Source organism: Platalea leucorodia (assembly GCF_965183815.1).
Source record: "Platalea leucorodia genome assembly, chromosome: 16".
NCBI lineage: Eukaryota > Metazoa > Chordata > Aves > Pelecaniformes > Threskiornithidae > Platalea > Platalea leucorodia.
Genome location: NC_138838.1, coordinates 8,903,129 through 8,924,112, shown reverse-complemented (window position 1 = coordinate 8,924,112; position 20,984 = coordinate 8,903,129). Strand labels below are relative to the sequence as shown.

Below are 20,984 nucleotides of genomic sequence, written 5' to 3'. Positions count from 1 at the left end.
ACCCTCTGCAAAAACGCATCAGCTAATTATTTTTATGTGAAATCTCTCAGGGCCTCAAGAAGAAGTTCCACGGTTGCTTAATATTTCTATCAGTATACAGACAATCAGGAACAGACCTTTAGTGTCCAGGAAGCCTTCCCCACAGAGTGATCAAAAAGAGGGGGAAGAAACGTAAATAGTCTAAGCAGATATGTAAAGGACCACAGAAGGAAGAAAAAAAAAAAAAGTTAAACCCATGCATTTACATGTACCCTAAATGTATAATTACCATGTTCTAAAAATAGCTACAAAAGATCTGCTGGTGAAAGGTCACTCTTCTACGTAGTGGTAAATCAATCTCATATGCTAATGAGGTCAGTTTAAATCTTGAGTGCACAAAGTTTACCTTGTATCTGTAAACGTGCATCAGGTGTTGGCCACTCCAAATATTTATCATAGACAACACACTGGATAACCTCAAATCTTCAACACAGTTCTGAAGCTACTGAGCAATAAAGCACACTTTTTCAAGCATTTCAAAGCTAGTATTTTTAACTACGCTATTTTTAGAGTAATTAAAGTGGAGTAATTCTTTTGAGAAAAAAAAGAGGGAAAAAAAAAACCCAGAGCAATTACTGTTTTTACCATTAAATCCATCTTTGCAATTTCAGTCCCTCACTTGGAGAAAAGTGTCCAGTATATATAAACAGTGCAATTGAAGCTGTTAGTTTTAAATGCACATATCTTTAATTCATTTACTGTTTTAAGGAATATAAATATTTTCTGTTTTTCTAAAGAGAAGAATTCTCCCCTGTCTAATAGCTCTCGCTAGTTTAAAGAAAGGTCAAATGCTGTTTAGAATTCCAATAGGCTGAACAGCATCCAGACACTGAGGTTTGGTGGCCGGATCAAGTAGAGATGAACAGACAGGAGCCTACGCAGCAGTTTACCGTAAGAGCCTCTGCCAGCCATTTTGTGAAACTGTTGCCATGTGAGGGGGCCTTGCACACCCCAAGACCGGACCGTTCGCTTTTTCTGAATTGCATCCTGAAGAACTGGCTGGAGCGAGAGGAGCATACGAAGGATGTCCTGGGAACACTGCATGCTCACATCCACAACTGAAAGGACAAAAAAAATTGTCAAGGCCTACTACAACAACAGGATAAAATAAAGCCCTCCACAAACAACCCAGAATCCTAAGCCACCTTGATTTCAAACAAGGTCACACTCTTCTGAAACATACAAGCAGGCCACCCAAAGGCCATGATACAGAAAGTTAAGCACACAGATTTAGGGTTCTCCCTCCTCCCCTCTCAGCCATTCATAAAAAACACAGATGGATTTTTTTTTTATTATTATTTTTTTCTGTAGAGTTTTTTCCCTTAAAAGCCTTACCATCTTATGATTTAAACTAAGGGGAAAAGCCCTAAAATTAAAAAACAAACCAAAACAAAAACCCCACACAAACAAGTTGTACAACCCTTAAACTACAGGATTTTCCCTCCAAATAAAGGAAGGTTAAACAGACTGCCACCCAGTGCTCACTTCATAGAAGTTGAGGGAAGCCTCAAAACAGTGACAGCCCACTTCATCAAGCTTGCCACCACTATGCCATTTAATGTACAGTGCTTAAGAATAAAAAGCTGACACACAATTTGGTATGGCTATAATTTCATAGCCTTCCATTTAGAAGTATTTTTACGTCTTCTTATCCTAAATACCGAGCTGACAGTAACACTGAGTCTTCTCCTGGGTGCCTGAAAACATTGATTTATCTATAGCCTGGGCTTTTAAACTTAATCCCCCACTGATACACAGAATCCTAGCTGTGTTTTACTGTTAGTCCTCCTCATCCTCATTAACAACTATGAATCGCAGCTAACTGCTATCAAAGTTTCATATTTCACTGTTCACCCTGCTAGAGTTGCTACTTGAAAAGACTATTATCGAGAGGAGAAGTATGCAAATACACAGAATAAATGGTATTCCATGAGACAGTATATCATTAGTCAGGCCCTAGAAGGAAATATCCAAGGATCTCTGGCAGATCCAACACAGAGCGAAGGCTACAATAATGCTTTATTTGCCACACATGCCATTAAACTACCGCCCCCCCCCCCCAGAAGGGGGGGAAGGCAACTGAATCATAAATCTTGTTTAATTCTGCCACAGTAGCCTTGACAATACAGTCACCATTTGAACCACCTACACTTTCTATGTACACTCATTCCACAGAGCCTCCGTAGATGCAGTCACCAAAAGCTGCTCTAAAAGAATAGTCCTAGTGAAGTGTTGTGGACAGTTACTGTGGTCTGACGTTACACTTCAAATTTATGTTAGGAATTTACAGTTGATGGTAGCCAAGGCCTGTACTCTGCTTGGTGTATGGTACCAGCACGGAATGTAAAAGCAATGGCTATTCTGAACACTGTTAAAATAGGAGTTTATACAAGCATGCAGGTGGAAAAACAGTCTTAAGTATCCAATATTCACAAAGGAAAAACACAAAAAATGAACCTTAAAAAAAAAAAATCATAGGTGGACAAGTAGAAAATAATCCGTTTTCAATATTTACCATTTCTTTTTGACCAGTGGTGCAAGCAAGTAGTTTTCACAAGTGCTTCATCAACTTTCCCTCCTGACATATTGTCCATGAACTGCCGTCCATGTTCCAAGGCTAAGTAGCAGTCATTGCAACAATCCCTTTCTTCTACACGTACCAGGTTGCTAACTGCACCAACTTTGGGAATGGAATCTTGATCTGCTGCTCCGAATGGTGAGAACAAGTTGGTGCACTGATCCTGCAGCAACAGTATTAACTCATCGGGCAGTTTCTCAGGTTCTTTCAGTCCTCCACTGCCATGTTCAACAGAAGTAGCTCTGAGAGCTTCAAAGCGTTTTTCTGCTTCTTTGCCGCACTCCGTATTACGTCCTAGAATATCCAATTCATCTTCAAGAAACAGTCCAGAACTGTTGCCAAATTTTCTATTCATAACAGCACTGAAACCACAGGTACACCTATACTGGGCCTCTTGTGTTGGATCAGGAATGTAAACTCCAACATCAGCACCTTTGATGTTCATATTGCAAACACATATGCAGCAGCTGTCAAAGTTACAGTCTTTGAAGAGATTCATTACAGACTCTGAGAGGATGAGATTCACATAAAGACTGTGTGCCTCTGGAATGGAAGGCACAGTTGCAGGTTCAACAGAATTAAGCGGTCTACATGTCGATGGTGTGGAAGCTGGTGAGTATAAATCAGAGTTCTCGTATTTGACTGAACCCTGTGCACTTGCAGGTCCACCAGCTCCACGAGGTGTTCGAGGAGTCCTTGGTGTTCTAGGAGTCGGGAAACGAGGGGTGGAAGGAGAAGGGAGAATTCCAGCTCCGCTGTTACTGGGAGGTGCGCTACTTGGTGGCATCCCAAACGGAGTATGAGTTTGTGGTGTGTATGCAGGGCCATACTCTTGATCCATAGTGCTTCCATCACTAATGGCAGCCACAAGAAGAAGGAAATACTTTAAGTACACAACATACTGGTTTTGAAGTTTAAGTCTCAAATTTCTAAAGAAGGACCTTCCTAATTAACATTTGCTTTTCTAAACTAGTCTGTCATAATCCACAGCAAGATTTTCATCCCCTAAGGAACTTCAAGAGCATTTGTTCTAAATGACTTTGCAGGACTCCCACTGACAGCACTGTTAAAGAATCTTTCCCCGCCTCCTTTCGTCTTTTCCTTTGCACGAAGCTTCCAGGAAACAAGTGTGGTCAGAATAAATTACAAATTGTATGGTTCTATGGAGTCTAAAGGACACCTTTTTTTGTTCATGTTTTATTTACACATTATGTTGACACACACTAAGAAAATATACCGCTCTATCAGCAGCAGATTCAGCTGGATCCAGAAGGAAAGTATCACCTGGAAACGTTTAACATTTTCTTTCCTAAGCAGCTGAGTATCTCCAAAGACCTATAAGGCTAATGTGACCTGGAAACATACTGCTTATGAATGATCCTAATAGAAGCAACATCAGTATTTACTCTAAGATTTAATATTCATGTAATTCTATCAATAAATGGATTAAGCAAAAAGAAGGCTACATTTTTATACCAGCTACTAATGCAGAACAGAAAGAGGAATAAATATTTTCTTCAAGAAAAACTGCCAGCAAGACCATCACTACCAAATGCAGACTACAGAAATGCCTACTGCAATACTGCTGTTACCAGGCAATGTCACACCGGGCATAGCTTCCAATCAAAGGAAATGTTTTCCTAGTCCCAATACAGCCAAGATTACTGCTATTTAAGAAAATAATTTAAGAAACAGAAGCACCACCTACTAAGCCCTTGCAGTACCTACAACACCACCGCAAAAACAAGTCCCAAGTTTACATTTATCTTGATTGTTACCATCTTCATTACTTATTAAAACTGGACTTGCACCATTAAGCTTCCCCAAGAAACCTTTAAATGAGACAACGAATAAAATGTATGCACAGTTAAGAAGCTATTTGAGAAGACGGTCTCTTACAGTAAGGTTTAACTGTAAGGATTTTTTTAAAGGCTCTTGTCAGTTGTATAAACACACTGTGTCTTTACAAATATTAGAGGTTTACAAAAAAAACCCACATCTAGGAGTACTTCCTATACTGTGGATAACTGACCACCTTACAAAGCTTAAACATCTGTGGCACAGGTCATACCCATCTTTGATGAATGGCATGGCAGGTCCTGGAGGAAGTAAATCCAACTTTCCCACAGTCCAACTCTGGCGATAAATGCATTCTTCTGGCAGTTTGATGGGAGGAAGACACTGGCTGGGAAGCGTCTTCAGTGGTGCAAACATGGAACATCCCACTAAAGCTTGACAATTCTCAGGTTTATAAACATAAGAATAATCCTAGAAGTTAGACACGGTAAAGCATCAGCATGTAAGTTAGATCACTTCAGCTATTAAAACGCTTCTCAAAAAAACGTGACTAAGTTCAAGCAGTAGTTCTTTAATATTTAATCCTGATATAGCTGCAAAAGAGAAAAGTAGATTTATACACACGTTATTCTCACCCATGGTTCTCCAAAAAGCAATATGCCAACACAAAACAAACAATGAACTACAATTACTGAAATGCATTCCTTCAGCTTACTAATAGCTAATCATGCATCACTCTTTCCTGAAACTTAAGTAGTAAAATACTACACACTACTTACTAGAATGTGCATTACCTAGACACAAGTTTCAAATTGTACTTAATTTCCCACAGTTCCTATTCAGGATTAAGTAATAAACTGAATAATAATCATTAGAAACATTTATCAGGACTATCAGCACTACCTACCTTTATTTCAGCAGGTTTGGGGCTGCAGAAACCCTCATCTACTTCAATTCTGAATTGAGCTCCCACACTAGAGCTATTCCCTTCAAGTACTGTTCCTCCAAGTGTAGTGTCCATACTGCCATATTCCTTATTATTCATGTTCATTGGAGAAAATCCCATAATATGTTGTTCTAATGAAGGCGGAGTTGGATACATTTTATGGAGATCTGCAGTGCCTAATTTCAGATTAGAAGTAGGCTTTAGAGCATGAAGACATTTTGAAGTATTTCTTTTGTCTTAAAATTTCAGTAAGGCAAGTGAAGCGTGTTTCCAAATTCCCACAACATATTAGCAATCAAATGTTAAGAGCTAGTATTCTACTTAGAAAAAACAAATAAAGCTTACTTATGCATGACAGTGGGTCTAGATTTCCTGCTTTTGCCTCTTTGCAGTTGGATTTGTCATCAGCGCCATTCACTGTTCTTTTAGATCCAGGCTAAGAAAGAAAAGAAGTATTGTAATCAAATCGCTTCAGACATGAACACATGTTCATATTTCCTGCTAACAGGAAATTTCATGTGCAGTGGACATACAAAGCTGACATTTTTGTATAATATTTAGAAAAATTAAAATAAATCAGAAGCCCAATGCTAGTAGTTGGGGTTACACTTGTTCTCCCTTAATACTTATAACTCAGAGAATGCTCTCCCATCAAGTCACGATGCTATTAAAATGAAAGACCAGTTATAAAATAACTCTCAGCCTGTTAGCAGACATATTAAAAAAAAGCTAAATAGGGCTGCCCACAATCTATCAGAAAAAACATACACACTCCCAAAACCATGCTAACATTACTGATGTTACCACATGAACAGGAATAGAAAAGATAGAGAAACACAAATCCTGGAACAAGAGGTACAGGGAAGAAAAGCTGTTGAAATTAAAAGAACAAGAGATATATTTTACAATGTTTAAACAGTACTAAAGTCTATAGAAAATAAGAGTCTTCATGTTTAAGAGCAAACACCCTGGCTTTATACAATGATGACCTTTGACGGCTATTAAGATCCTTCAGCCCTTACTCAGCTACAGCTCCCATTAAAGTTGATGGGCATTTTGTCTGGGTAAGGGGATTCAGGATTAAGCATGGAGCAAAGTACAGTTCAGAAAAGAAAACAGATTGCAAACGGTATTGAAATAGAAACTAGAAAAATAATGGATTCAGAACCATTAGAGACTGCAAGAGAAACTGTTCCAAGATAATAGCTGCTGCAATGAAGCAGCTTATTTGGCAGAATGTCCACGTGTTTAAATGCCTCTTCTCTTTCAGAAGTTTTTGTTTTGTTTCAATATTACCTTTATTGACTAGTTAAACAGAACCTAGACCACAGGAAAAGAGCACTAGTACCACTGTTGAATCTGTAAAATTGTAACTAAACATATATTCAAGCAGCATATACTGTCTGGATAGTAAGGATATAAGATCAAAAGCTTGTCTGTAACAAAAATACGATCGTATGAGTCAACCAGAACAGTACGTCTGCTCCAGAGGAGCCACAGCGCTTGCTTATATGCACGTTTTGCAACCTCTCCTACAAATGCCAAGAAAAAAAACCAAACCACCAATCCAAAACCACAAAGAGACATACTTGTTCCTTGCAGTTTTTTGTCTAGCAGCTGCCATTACCCTTGCATATCACTTACTGTTAGTTCATCTTCATCAGAATTGAAGAGATTGTCAAGGTCAGTATAAGAGACCACTAAGTCTGTTTCATGGAACAGGCTAGTTGATGCAGTGCGAGCATGAGCAGCAATACGTTGGGCATCTATAAAGAAAAACATGTGTTACAAAAACATTGGCAATATATATTCATTAAAAAAATAAAGGCATCTTATTTCCACAGCTGGGGGGCAGGGGAAAGCAGGTTCTCAATTCCATTCAACTATCTTACTCGTAAGTGAGGTCCCTTCAATTTTATAACATTTGGATTTTATAGCCAACATTTATTTGCAAGGTGCAACAAAAAGTGTGTTCCAAGAAGATTCCTAATTCTGAAGGGACAGGGAAATACAAACCATAAAGTAAAAACTTAGTAGCCTATTAGAATCTGTTGACTATTCAAGAGATCATTAACATAGCACAATTAAAAGAGGAATGAAGAAAAAAAAAAAAAGCCTCTTTACCTTGCTTGACAGAAGGACTAAACAGAGACATAGCATCTTCTCCTTCGTGGGATAAAACTGTAACACTAGATGTCCCATCCTCAGCCTATTAAAAAAAAAAAAAGGTAGAAAAGTTTGCTTTAATTAACTGGGGAAGTGGGGGGCATTTTACCTCCCTATGGGAGTTCTTGTACATATCAGAAGTATCAGGTTCTCATTACCCTTCTAGCTCAGCAAGGTGTAGTCTGGGGGCTGGCTAGCGGTACTTGCTCAGGGAGAAGCAAGCTTGGAATACAGACAACATGCTAGCAACACACAAATGATGAGCACAGGTAAGAATGCAAATCTTAGTTTTTGTATTGGGGATAAATTTAAAAAAACAAGCTGTGGATTTTTTTTACAACGTTTCATTGAAAAAACACTCGATATCAAATGCTATACATTAACTATACTAGTTACCGAATGAAACTCTCAATATCAGGAGTGCATATACACACAACTAGTCCTAATAAGCAAATTTATTTCATAGAAAACTCCCAATACATTTGTATTTTCTCCTTTTTTGCAGAGTGTACTTCTGTTTGAAGTAGAAGCCTCATATAGTTGGTACTGGCTAAAGCACCAAAAAAAAAAAAAATTTCAATTCACTGTCCAGGCAACTAGTCAGAGTTCACCTCGCCTACCCCAACCCTCTCCACACCTGAACAAAGCACTTGCCTTGTTCTTCCTCTCTTCCCCAAGCACCTTCTGTCACCCGTTTCTACAGAAAGGCTACTGATTTTTGTTCCAATCCAAGAGTGCTCTCCCAGTATAAGCCATCAACCCTAATGCAATAGCACCACCAGCGTGCCAAAAAATTTTAGGTGTAGAGGCATGCTGCATAATTTCATTGATCATTTCTGCTAGAATATAATTTTTTTTATGTACTTCTAAATACACAGAGAAGGACTTAAAATATATTTGGTGACTAAAGCAATTTGTTTTAATTTCATCACTGATGTGCATCCTCACTCCTTTACTCACCTTGTGTTTCTTCCCAGCTTCCCTCTCAACGTTCTGCCTATCTTTTTTACTATCAGGAAATAAGAATTCCACATCACCATCAACAAAGGCATAAGGATCGATTTCAGGTTCCTGGTCAGCTTCCGTCGCTACTGCTGCTAGGTATTGGTTTTTACTCTGATACTGTTGCACCAGTTCATCTGAAACCTTTAAAGGTTTCCTACATTGCACCATTAATCTGAACAGAAGAAAAACAAAAATCACAAAATATTATTTATCATTTATTATGTCAGAATATGTTTGCTATCACACAGCCTTTACAAGAACAATTTCATCTTCCCTTCCCACTTTCTTCCTTTCCACCCCACCTTCAGAAAACTTTTTGGGAAAAAGGCTAGCTCATTAGTCATTTAATATAACCTCCTTATACACGTCAGACACAGCAGTGTGATTCATTCTGCCCATCTCTCCTCAAGCACTGTCAATTCAGATAAAGATTAGTAATTTATCCCAGGTTGTAGCTGTCATTTATTGTAAAGTACAAATGTATTAAACTATCTATATTCACTAAAAGAAACTCACCAGGTTAAAAAATTATTCATTGCCATTCCCCATCCACCTTCAAACAAATGATCAGAATGAAGTGATTAAACCTGAATTCTCCATATTTTAAGAATCTAATTCCTGGACATTTGATTCATTTAAATGTAGAGAGTATGCCAACCACCCCAATACCCGGCTCCGTCTAACACGAACAGGCCAACACTGTTGTACACACAGCCTGGCTATCCAAAAAGCCCAAGCAATAACCACTACCAAAGCACACAAATGCCACTAAGCTTAGTAGTCATTTATATCACTCATATCAATACAAACGAAGCTTGCAATACACCATTATCTAATTTACTAATGAGAATAATAAAACCACATTTGCCTTTGTCAGCATTTTTCTTTTCTTAACATTTGGGGCCAAAAAGGGAGTTGGTAAGTACACAGAAATTAAGTTTTTGTATCAGGATTATTAGTTTCCCAGATATAACATTGCTCTAGGAAAAAGAGATATTGGCAAGTAGAAAACTGTATTATGATTATTAGCTACACTTATGCCCCTCTACCTTCCGCCCCTAAACAAACTTTATTTTATGTATCCCAGTGTACAAGAGGCACCACGTGAGGAAGGTATTCCTTCAAACAAGACAAATATTTCAGGACTGTCAGCCTGATGTAGGTACACAATTTCTTCTTGCTTCAAGACCTCTTCCTCCCAAACAGGAACAGAATGACCAGTGAGAAGCATTTACAGAGGTCTCACACGTGAAATGAAAAAGGGACTTTGCAAGGATGAAGATTACAGAGGGATACTTCAAGTTCAAACACAGGTTCCAACGTTTCCCTTCTCAAGCCCCTATCCAAAAGGGAAATGCTATCCCGTAAGAAACTAACGCGTCTCGCAATTAGTAGAGCTTGGTTTTGACAGCCTAGATGCAGACACTGATCTGGAGTTTAGAATAAGATAGGCTTACATTTCTCCTCTGAGAGACCAGAAAGAAAGAAAAGTGTGATATAGAACAATTCTGAGACTTGAACCTTGAAATTCTGCACACGAGAAGGCACAGTGATTCCTCAGAGTCCTCCTTGCTGCCCTGTACATCCCTGTCAACTCTGTGGTGTGAGAGAGGACACAGGAACAGTTTTACTTTGTCAAAAGACTTCCTAGAACTAAGCTTTCCAAAGAAACACCTCACAGCCAAAAACATTGTCAAATCCATCCATGCCGTCATCCATGCTCAATAGAATCTTGTGTTAAGCACGACCACCACAGCACAACCGCCCCGGACAGCAGTGCAACGGGTGTGCCTGCATGTCAAGCACCACTGGCATTTATGTCTGCAGTAGCACTAGATGGAGTTGAGGACTTCCTCGTTTCTAAATCCTGCAAAAACTACCATTAGAAGGGAAAAAAAAGAAAAAAAAGAAAAAAAAAAAGATGGGAACAACTTTCTAGGAACAAGGAATTAAACACCAGGAAAAACACACAGCAAAAGCAAGCAGCAGTTTCCAGTATTTTTGACCACCAAAGAGGAAGAGAAGTTAATAGCCAGATACCCGGGGTGGGGGGGAAGTTCAATAAGTTGTTAAATCAAGCTAGAAGCCATACAAGGAAAGACCATGTCTTGAACAGAAAAAAGAAAATTTTGAAGTGAGCATATCTTTCTCTGCCTCGTTGGCTGAAATGAATTCAAAGCCAAAAAAGCGCTAAAAAAATCCTATAAATGCACATCTTGTAAGAGCTAAGATATGCACTAGCTAATGTAAACTCTTAAACAGTGAACACAAAAGATACGGCTAAGAAAACGTGTACAAGAACAGACCAACAGCTACAGCATATTTACTTCTTCTCACAGCTTTCCTACGCAGCAAAGTCAATGTGGCTGCCATCAGTGGCTTTCCGCTGCCAGCAACGAAACAGAAAATCAACATAACATTTCAGTCTTGTGAGTAGCTGCTTCAACTCTTCTACCACAGATTAAGTACACTAACTCCTAAAAAAATAAAATAAAATAAACCCTCACTAATTTGATACTGATCACATTAAGAGCCTCCTTTCACTTAAACAGGAAAAAAAAATTAATTTTGGACCAAAAATAATCAACAGCAAGTGAGTTGATAGCGACAACTCCGGGTGCATTCGAGGTGCATTTTTTTAATCCCTCGATCACAACCCTAAGCCAAAGTTTATCACCTCTGCATCCAGGTCCCAATCATGTTAAATTTACACTGCTCTTGAACAGCCCTGTCAGCACCTGCTGCCTCCCATTACCATCCTTTTCCTGCGGCACCTCCTCACGAGGAAGAGGTGTAAAAGATGGATGGCAGGAAGAATTTCTTACGCAGTGCAACAGCAAAGGAGACGCAACCCAGAAGGCCAAGTGGTTTTGTTTCAGGTTTTTTGTTCTTATGGGTTTTTTTTCTTTGGTTTGATGGTGGTTTGGGGGGCTTTTTTGGTGGTGGTGGTGGCAGCCTTTTTTGGAGAGTTTATTTTTTGCTTTAACTGGTAAAGAAAATCCATGTTGATTCATTCTGCAGTAAAACAGAGCTCAAACATAAGTTTTAACACTAAAACCACTAGTGTTATACTTTTGCTCCATTGCCTCGAAGGTCCATAATTTATCAAAACTTAGGCAGCATCAAAAAAGTGACCAATTCCTTTATCCTGATTGAAACAGATAGCAGCAGAATAGAACATTTTAAAATCTGGTGCTAGATAACACTACCTTTCAGAAATAAATTCTATTTCTTCAATAAAAACCTTTTTTTAAATAGTTATAGACTACACATACTTTATTTCAAGACAATATTAGCTTATGTTAAAATAAAATAATAGATGTTCTCCAAAACATTTCCTGTAGCTCAAAGGCTGAGGTTCTAACAAGGATCTTGTCTGACTGCCTCAATATTTCTTCAAGCTAGACAAGCTTTGCTTAATGAACGAGGGTTTCCCATGTGATCTGAGGTCCAAGAGCAGTAACGGCAGACACACCAGTCACTTGTTTTCTTTGAATGATAACCTCAAACCTTAAGCCTTTTGAACATCACCACAGAGAGAATGCACCACGTGGAAGAACGCCAGTTTATGTTACTTATTCCAAAGATAAATTTCTGATATTGGAAAGCAGTTGCAGCCTACGTTTAAGTTAACATCTTCCAGGAGAACCGATTAGCTTCCTCATTGTTTGAATCGGCTGTTTAAATACCAGCTCTTCTGAATAAAGACAAGAGCAGAACTGAGGTAGAAGAAACTTTAACAGGATAAGTCTGCAGCCAAGCCCATCCATGCTTTCTTCAAATAGTGAAGAAAGCAAATACTGAAATGAGAAGGTTCTTTTGGGGGGCGGGGGCAGGTGGGGAACGGGACTTTAAGTCTCAAATAGGCAGAATTTGGCTGCAGATTAATTTTACAGTAGAAAAACAAACTTCATTGCCATCTGCTAAATCAGAGTTTAATGAGAAAAAGCTGGAAAGTCTTACTACATATTTGACTGTGCTTTGTACTCACATTTCACAATTAGTATCTTCATAGTTATGCTCACGTACTCAGCATTACTGGTTGAGCTCACGAGAACAACATTATGATTTAGTGACAAGCTTGCTTATAACGAGAAACTACTGCCTTTGGCCTTTCAGTTTCCTCGCTTTCTCACGTTACTACCATAGTATTAAGCACTACTTACTCTGTAACTGATGTTACGTTTTCCTGTCCAGCAGGTATTACTGGATCATCTCTCAACTTATCATTTGGAAGCTGAGGCGGTAAGAATTCCACATCCTTTTTCTTTGGAACTTTATAATACTTCCAAGTAGTATCAGCTTCATCTTCCTCCAAATTCACTGCAGTACCAACATACATTGTAGGCTCTATAACTTCAGGAAATTGAGCTGGAAAAGGCTGAGACAAGCCATCAAGTCTGTCTTCCATTGTTTTTGTGGGAACCAAGGGGTCTGGTGTTGGCATCTGGTAGAAATGTTGACTCTGAGGAGTAGAAGGAGCTTTAGCTACCCCTTCATCAACTACATCACACGGGTGAGGACTAAGTGGTGGTGGCTGAGGTGAATTTGCCATTTCAGCATTATGCATCTGAGGAGTCTTTGCTACATCATTAGTTCGGATATTTGAAAATCTCACTTGACTGTCTGGAGCAGTCATCACAAGCCTCTGACTCGCTGAATCTGCCTCCATGGCAACATCATCACTGATAGATACACGGTGATGAAAAGGAGTCAAAGGGCGTTTCTGTGGCTTATCCCCTTTGTCTTGCTTCTCATTTGTCTTGTGCTTTGGAGCTGCTTGCTGTTGTTGGCCCACAGGTGGTGCCTGCCCCTGCTGACCTGAATTTCTTGGTTTGAGATTTTTGTGCCTGCAGAATTAATATAGGGAAAAATACTTCACATTAAACTTCCAAATATGTCTATCACGTTCTTTTTCACTAGATAAGAACGCACTTCTAAGCCATTAAACAGACGATTATAGAAGTCTAAAACTGATACCACTCTGAAGTGAAGCTGCCTCTTTCTGACCATAACTTAATTTCAATGACTTGAATAGCACTGAAAGATTTTAGAATACCATTTAAAAAAACTGGAAAAGCTGTCCTACGAGCCAAACACACATATAATCCTCATAATTGAAGACAGTATTTTATAACTGCTTTTAACAGAAATAAATAGTCACATGAACACATTGTCGCTTTTAACTTCTGCCAACACTGATGAATCAGTAGAACAACATATGAATTAGTGAATGACTTCTTGAATTCAAGCATCAATTCTAACCAATAGTGCTGTCCAAGTCTCTACGGGTTAAGGAGAGGAAAATTAACATCAAGAATCTAGAAGCCAAGCTCGGTCCTACAAAAGTTATTTCGAAGCTTTTATAGCTATTTACCTACAAATTTAGCAAGCGTGGAAAAAAGAAAAGCTTGATGTCTTGGCTGCATTAATACAGTTCAGTTTTTTTCCAGTATAAACGCACTTGAGCTTAAACATTTCATCTTGAAGTTCAAGATGGCAACTTTCTAGATCATCTGATAGAATGAGACATGAAATACCAAAGCTTAGAATGAAATGTTTATGATTAAGCTATTGAACTGCATGTACATCCTTAGTGCCTGGGTATTCTTTGCCACTCTTCCATTAGGGAAGTTAAGAAGCATGCAACTTGCATTTAAAAAAAGATTAGTACTCTGCCATAAGTACAGAAATTGACAATTCACTGAAATTAATGTTTCCATTTATTTTAAACACCTGTATTAACACTCTGTGTCATTGCACAGTTTCAAAACAAAAGTCATAACAAAAACTGGAAGTTAAATTCAGACTTTCCCCCTGTGTTTTGATCCTTTTTTTTCCCCCAGCTAATATAAAAACACCACATACAGGCAATCAACTCGCAGAAAAGCAGTTTTATATACAACCATCCACGGAATGCCGTATTTCCCAAAAAGTAAAGCAGGTTTGGGTTTCTTTCATATTCATCAAGACACAATGCTACAATTGTCTTGCTGTTGATTAACAGCTTTCTCCCTTCAAGGCTAATGCCACAGCCCTCTAGAAAAGGTTCTTAATTCCTAAATAAATAGGCATTCCCTTGCCATTGCAGCCTGAGAAAGTTGCCCATGAGATAGTTTCTATCCATATACAGGTCTAAGCAATTCCAGCCCAAGACTCAGAGACTGTCACTGAACTGCCAGTAGGTCCACTCAGATGGTTCCCTTGAATAAAACCTCTGCATTATCTTATTGGGCAGCGTTTCAAGACCTAAAATGACATTTAGGATAGGAGATACAAATTTCGTTACAGCTCTCCTACAAGCAGCCATTCCTTAATTACTCCTAAAGGAGTCATCATGAGCCCTCTCCTGAGCACTTCAATCTCAATGTACATCGTTGGACTGCGGGTGTGCCAAGTACCGTACCTTGAACAATTGCAGTTTGTCCTCTGCGTGGCTTCAACAAAATCCCAGGATGCTACCTTGTCAGCTGTCTCTTCATCACACAAACCATTTGATGTAGCAGAATACTTCCTCCTATGATTCAATATTGGGAGAGTTATTTGGGACCAACATATGTTCTTTCCTTATCGTCTATCAAACCTCAAGAGCAGTTTTGTGACACAGGATTCAGCAAAGAAATTATAAATAGCCTTTTACTAACATATTAAACTGCAAACTAAACAAGCTACTAGTTCGGAACAAATGAGCTTCTTTAAAATGTTTTCTTACTAAGAGTAAAGCACCTTCTACTAGCAGTCACAGCATCTTTACCAGAAGTACTTTCTACAATGAACACATAAGATACCATGAGGCTTCACAAAACGAGTACATACTTGTTCTGTGCTCTGTTCATATTGCATTCTTGCCAAACTCTGTCCACCACTTGATTGGCTAGCTTTCTAGGTATTTTGCCACCATGATGGCTAGTACTGTCAGAGATAAATCCATCAGAAACTGAAGAAAACTTCACCCATTTCTGGGCAGATTGAGCATCAACTGAAAAGCAGCACCAGAGGAGACAGTTTTAGACAATGAAGTGATACACTGACAACCACTATTACTCCAATTCAACCACCACAGGAACATCTTTGGAAGAAAAGTATCTTCTTAACTCAATGTTAGGAAATAAAAACAAATAGAAAATTTAGGTGTAGTAGCCAATTATCATAACATGGTTCCCTCTCATGGGCAGGGAAGCACCCTATATGTTTAGGTTATAACTGGGCTGGCTAGTCGTTATCTTCCAAGAAACTATAGACCTGAAAAAGAAAATAACCTGAGCAAAGCTACCTGTTAGCAAATTTAACAGTACTTCTTAAAAAAAGGGTCAAACTAAGGTAACAGAAGACCTTGGGGGAAAAAACAAACAAAACCTTTTCTGCCCAAGAAGAGCTGTATGTAAAGCCACCTGAAACTACCAGTGAGCCTTACTCACTTTGACTTAAAGTGGTTTACCATAACCACTACTCACACACAGTTCAGAGGGCACGCAGACTTACTGGAAACTTGACTACAAAGAATCTTCCTTGGACCGTGAAAAAGGCTGAAAACATCACCTGGCTCACTAATGGCTGAGATGCGCAACGAGGTTTATAAAGCTACGCCAGAATGCATACATGCACACAAACAAACACACACACAGAGGGGGGGGGGAAAAAAACCAAAACCAAAAACTTGACCACAGAAATTTAAAGTACTGGATAACAACATCAGGTACAAAAGCAGTCCTCATTTCAGCAACTGACAAAAAGCGTTCAAGTTAACTTTGCCCACAACTGGACAATAAAAATTGGTTTTACTACAACAGACTTCTAACTAAAATGTGATTTTTGGTAACAAGTCAGTTGTACAGAGAACATCTGAATCCTTTCCAAACACTGCTACATTTAGAGGAGAAGCCATCAAAACGATTACCCACATGCAGAAGCTAATTTTGTTATACCTGTTTGAACTTCCTCTGGGGATGTCGGTGGAGTCAGAGTTACTGAAGACATGGCAGGATCTCTTGTGGAAGCAGGCACTTGGTGGACTCCCAAGCAAGTAGTTGAACAGTGAGATGCCCCTACAGTACTAGGAGCAGGGATGTCTGTCTGAGGAACTAGAACAAAGCATGCTGGGTATACCATTCGAACGCCAGCTGAAAAAAAAAGCAAGTCGATTTTACAGTTGTTTACCAAAAACTTACATTTAAAATCATCAACAAATGGATCATTTTACCAGTCACTCATAAGTTTACCTACCCTTTCTACGTGCTAAAGCATTAACCTTGGACAAAAAGTCTCTATTGCCACCCTCATCATTACTTTATGATTTACTTTATACAGAAGATTTGGGTGAATGAATCAAAAGAGCTTTGTATATACAGGCAGAGACAGCCCTGGCATCTACATGCTACTACTTGCTTCTATCGTTCTGTTTTATAAGAAGACTGAGAACACACTTCTTCGTTTCACATAAAGCTGACAGTATTCCCTTCCCCATCATCATCATCAGGGTCTCCAGCCATCACTGCAATACAAGCTTGTAACACTCATTAGAGAGAAATGATTACATTAGTTGGCAAATCAAAGGTCAATAGCCCACAGCACAGGAACAAACTACTGCGTCCCAGGGGCTTAGATTTTAGGAACAGCAGCAGATAAATGCAGTGCCTGCGTCCATTAAGTTCTCCAGGATTGTGGTTTTGAAGACATCCCTGAAAGGCAAGTCTGTTCCGTTTGAATTTGCACAGAATCTGAAACAGTACAACATGCTTTTGATGCATCTCAGATGTCAAAAGTGATAGGCTAGGGGTTTTTTATTATTTTATTTATTTATTTATTTTAAAAACAATCTTGCTTCTCAGGGCACATCAAGAAAAACACCTCCTACTAACAGGACTGCAAAACCCACTTTAAGTAGCAACTCATTTTAGATAGGCCTGAGCCTTAAACAGAAAATCAAAAGACCCACAGCAGTTGTAAAAAGAATAAAATGACATCATTTTGCATTCAGAATTTTGCAGACCTAACCAGCCAGTTTATCTCAGTAATTAAAAGGTAACCAGAGCACTCACCAACAAGGACTTCAACAGCAGCTAGAGAATCATCCTCCCAATCCATTTCTTCTTGTTTTTCCTCAGATCCCTCCTTCAAGTTAGAGGTGACAGGATAGAATTGTTTCCATTCACCAATAAGCTTTTTTGTCGATGAATCAGAAAGCTTGAATGACTGCCCTGTGAGCGTGCCATTTAATCCGAAGGGACTTAGAATAACTAAAAAGATAAATAAAAATACGTTAGAGATTATAGCTAATCAAAATTCACTCCTTCCCACTGAAATAGCGTTACTGTTATTTCAGCCACACCAAATAAACACCTTACCATGGGTAAGTCAAAATGCCCCCAATCACATTTTACTACATTGCGCAAGTATTTGGTAATAGGTACACATTGTTAAATGTATGTGTATTGTAAGAACCAAGGTATCACAATAACAATTACAAATTAATCTATTTAAACAAGCAACAAGCAAGTATTCTTCTTGGCTAGCAAAGAGTCTCTAACATACAGGTGGGATAAAGAAACACCATTTCAAATTCTGACAGAGTTAAGGTGTTTCCTCATCCTTTCATTCTGCTTGGTACAGTTACAACAACAACGTATATACAGGGAAGTAATCTGTTTCATGTTTAGTCTTGTCCATATTAGGAAGGCACAGCTGCTGTTAAATTGCATTCAAAAAAAAGCAAGTTTGGACACTGAGCATTAATAAACAAGGGCAGCGTGTGGTCATGCAGGAGAACTGATTTGTATAGCCAACACAAGTGTGTCTAAGACAGGGAATGATCAAACAGCCCACTAACCAGACTCAGGCCCCATCACTCCTTTGTCTTCGAGAGCATAGCCTGCATCTGCTGGTGGAACCAAAGGAATTTACAGGCAAGGAAGAGCCAAATAAAAAGGGGTAGGGGGAGTGAATAGGTTAAGTACGTTGAGTCAGAAATGGATTCCTAAAAGAAGGGTCTATGAAGACACATGGGGGCTATAAAGCTTGCTGAAAAAGCAAAATTTTTAAGTCACCAATAGGACAGTACTTGGGAATTAAGTTTATTGTGTCATGAAGACAAATTATTTGGCTACATGCCAAGAGATGAATATGGAAATCATCCACCTGCAGAAGAGCTGAGACACACCAACTGGCTTCTGACTATGTCAAGACAGGGGACATTTTGGGAGAACGTGTAATCAATACAAAACAGGTAACGCCTCTGCTCCCTCTTCCAGTCTTTGCCAGAAGTCCTCATCCCAAGCAACTCAAAGGATTGATTCATTTTAATACTCACTACTGCCTGGCAAAACCTACCTTGAAAAGGGCTGTTAGACTGCTGGGCGAGAGTGAGGTGTTCTTCACTAAGCAGGTACACAGGTTGATGCTGACTGATTTCCACACTGGTGCAAACATTGCTATCTCCATGTAAGAAGAAGGTGAATGAGCAGGACAAGTGTTCGCTGGGAAAAGAGAAGTGGGGAAGGTGCAGGGAGTAGAAAGGAGAGAAAAAAAATTCCTAAGTATAGAACTTATTTTAAGTTGATGGCTTTCTCACTAGTTTGAAGGCATTTGCTCCCAAAATATTCGTTCATGAAGTAATCAAAAATCCGTTCTATCTAAATAGCAAGACAATGCTAAATACATGTTCCCTTGGAGCATTTGCAAAGTATTCCAGCATTAGAGACAAAACCAAAGATCAATCAATTAGAAAACAACAGACACTAAGTTTTCAACCTCTTTAGACTGACACTTTATATTTTGAGGTCTGGAGAAAATTTAAAACACGATTTTTTGCCAGACAAAGAAAACTATAACTTAATACTTTTCTATCTTACATATTTATTTAAAATCTATAACAATATTTATTAACATATATGAATTTTAATGAGGTCATATCTAGGTTCTCCTGTCACAGATCCACTAAGCAGAATTTGTATTTTAAGATTTATATTTAATATTAGCCAACAAGTCCCCTATTTAAAAGCAGGAAGAAGAATGGCAACAGCTTTGAGAAGTGTTGGTTTTGTTTTGTTTCGGTTTTTTGTTTGTTTGTTTGTTGCTGTTGTTTTTTTAATTGAATTTTATCATCATGCTCCTGAAGCCAATCAAGTAAGTAAAAATGAAATCCCATACCCACACACAGAAGGAAAGATACAATCAATTAAAAAAACCCAAAGTTTAAGTCACTGTTAAAGTCATTAAAGCAAGTATCAATGTTTAATATGAGATGCTTCACTGATAGCTTCTCTCAGTCCAGAGTGTTTTAGAAAAAAAAATCAACAGTCCTGTACAGCAAAAAATACCCCAATAATAAACATCTCCTTCATATAACTCTGAATTAAATGCCATTTTCACAGTGCTATACATAGTTACTAGTTAGCAACTCCACAAAATCTTCTACCCTCCCCCCGAGATCATGCTTCAGAGACTTCCCAATTTTTGCAGCTGTTAGCTGTTGTTTTGTTACAAAAATATAGATAAACCCCTGCAAGTACAACTAGCAAAATATTTTATGCTGCAACCAAATCAATTCAGTGGTTCACGTGAAATATATTTTACCAATTTTAATTAAAGGGCAGGAATAGAGCAGGAAGGCAAAAAAGGCAGATCCCTGCCAGGACGCCACAGAAGCAGTACATCTTCACGGCCAGGTCCATCTGAAAAAACTTTTTTTTTTTTTCCCCTTTTTAAAAGAAGTTGTATAGGCACAGCAATTTTCAGTTATATCAGCTACAAGTTCTCTCAAGTGTCTGCCAAACTAATACACTCCCACAGGAAAAGAACAGATGTTTAAAAGCAAGAAGATGCTATTCACATTGGACATTAAATTAGGTCCACCATCTCAGTAACAGAAGAATGAAAGTCAAGGAGAACCTTAGAAGTACTTCATAAACTACTGAACAGAAAACAAATCCTTCTCTTTGAGGTCGGTAGCATCAAGCACCTGCTCAGTCACAGGAAAAAAAAAAAAAAAAGAAACAAGTCAAGGGAAACAGACTAATTTAAATCAGTCAAATTAGCAGATACTAGTGAATTTTTTGCAAGGTCAAATGGACAAGACATTCCATGAACTACTGTAGCCTAAAAAGACTATGAACGCAACACCACAGTTTCCCCCAAAAACAAAACCAGAACCCATCAACTAGTGCCCAGGATCACGTGCATGCTCTCTGACCTCACAAAACGACTGCATTTCTTAGTCAACAGCATGAGAACGCAAAGCGAGTTTTACGTTCCTGAAAAAGAGAACCAGAGCTCCAGGGCATGAAGAATTGACAAACTCGGAGCACCTGAGCAACCTGATTAAAATGCACCCTCCACAGGTGCAGTTACTGGATACATCCTTAGTGTAATTCCCTCTGTCCTCCACTCAGGAGGGAGATGGTGGGACAGAAAAGGAAAAAAAAGTTTCTGGAACAGGCAAAGGGGGTTCAGTCTATG

General features: G+C 38.7%; 1 protein-coding gene across 1 annotated transcript in view; it reads right to left on the bottom strand.

Annotated features, from left to right (window-relative positions):
• Positions 1-20,984, bottom strand: part of MED13 (mediator complex subunit 13) — a 57,892-nt gene that overhangs the window by 12,343 nt on the left and 24,565 nt on the right. Inside the window, exons 4-17 of the mRNA XM_082328678.1 lie at positions 18,858-19,003; positions 17,570-17,767; positions 16,457-16,651; positions 15,348-15,510; positions 14,938-15,048; positions 12,698-13,381; positions 8,487-8,703; positions 7,485-7,569; positions 7,005-7,126; positions 5,706-5,796; positions 5,322-5,536; positions 4,689-4,885; positions 2,555-3,471; positions 930-1,097 (exon numbers count right to left, since the gene is read on the bottom strand). Coding sequence (XP_082184804.1) covers positions 930-1,097; positions 2,555-3,471; positions 4,689-4,885; positions 5,322-5,536; positions 5,706-5,796; positions 7,005-7,126; positions 7,485-7,569; positions 8,487-8,703; positions 12,698-13,381; positions 14,938-15,048; positions 15,348-15,510; positions 16,457-16,651; positions 17,570-17,767; positions 18,858-19,003 — 3,509 coding nt within the window. The remainder of the gene's footprint in view (positions 1-929; positions 1,098-2,554; positions 3,472-4,688; positions 4,886-5,321; positions 5,537-5,705; positions 5,797-7,004; positions 7,127-7,484; positions 7,570-8,486; positions 8,704-12,697; positions 13,382-14,937; positions 15,049-15,347; positions 15,511-16,456; positions 16,652-17,569; positions 17,768-18,857; positions 19,004-20,984) is intronic.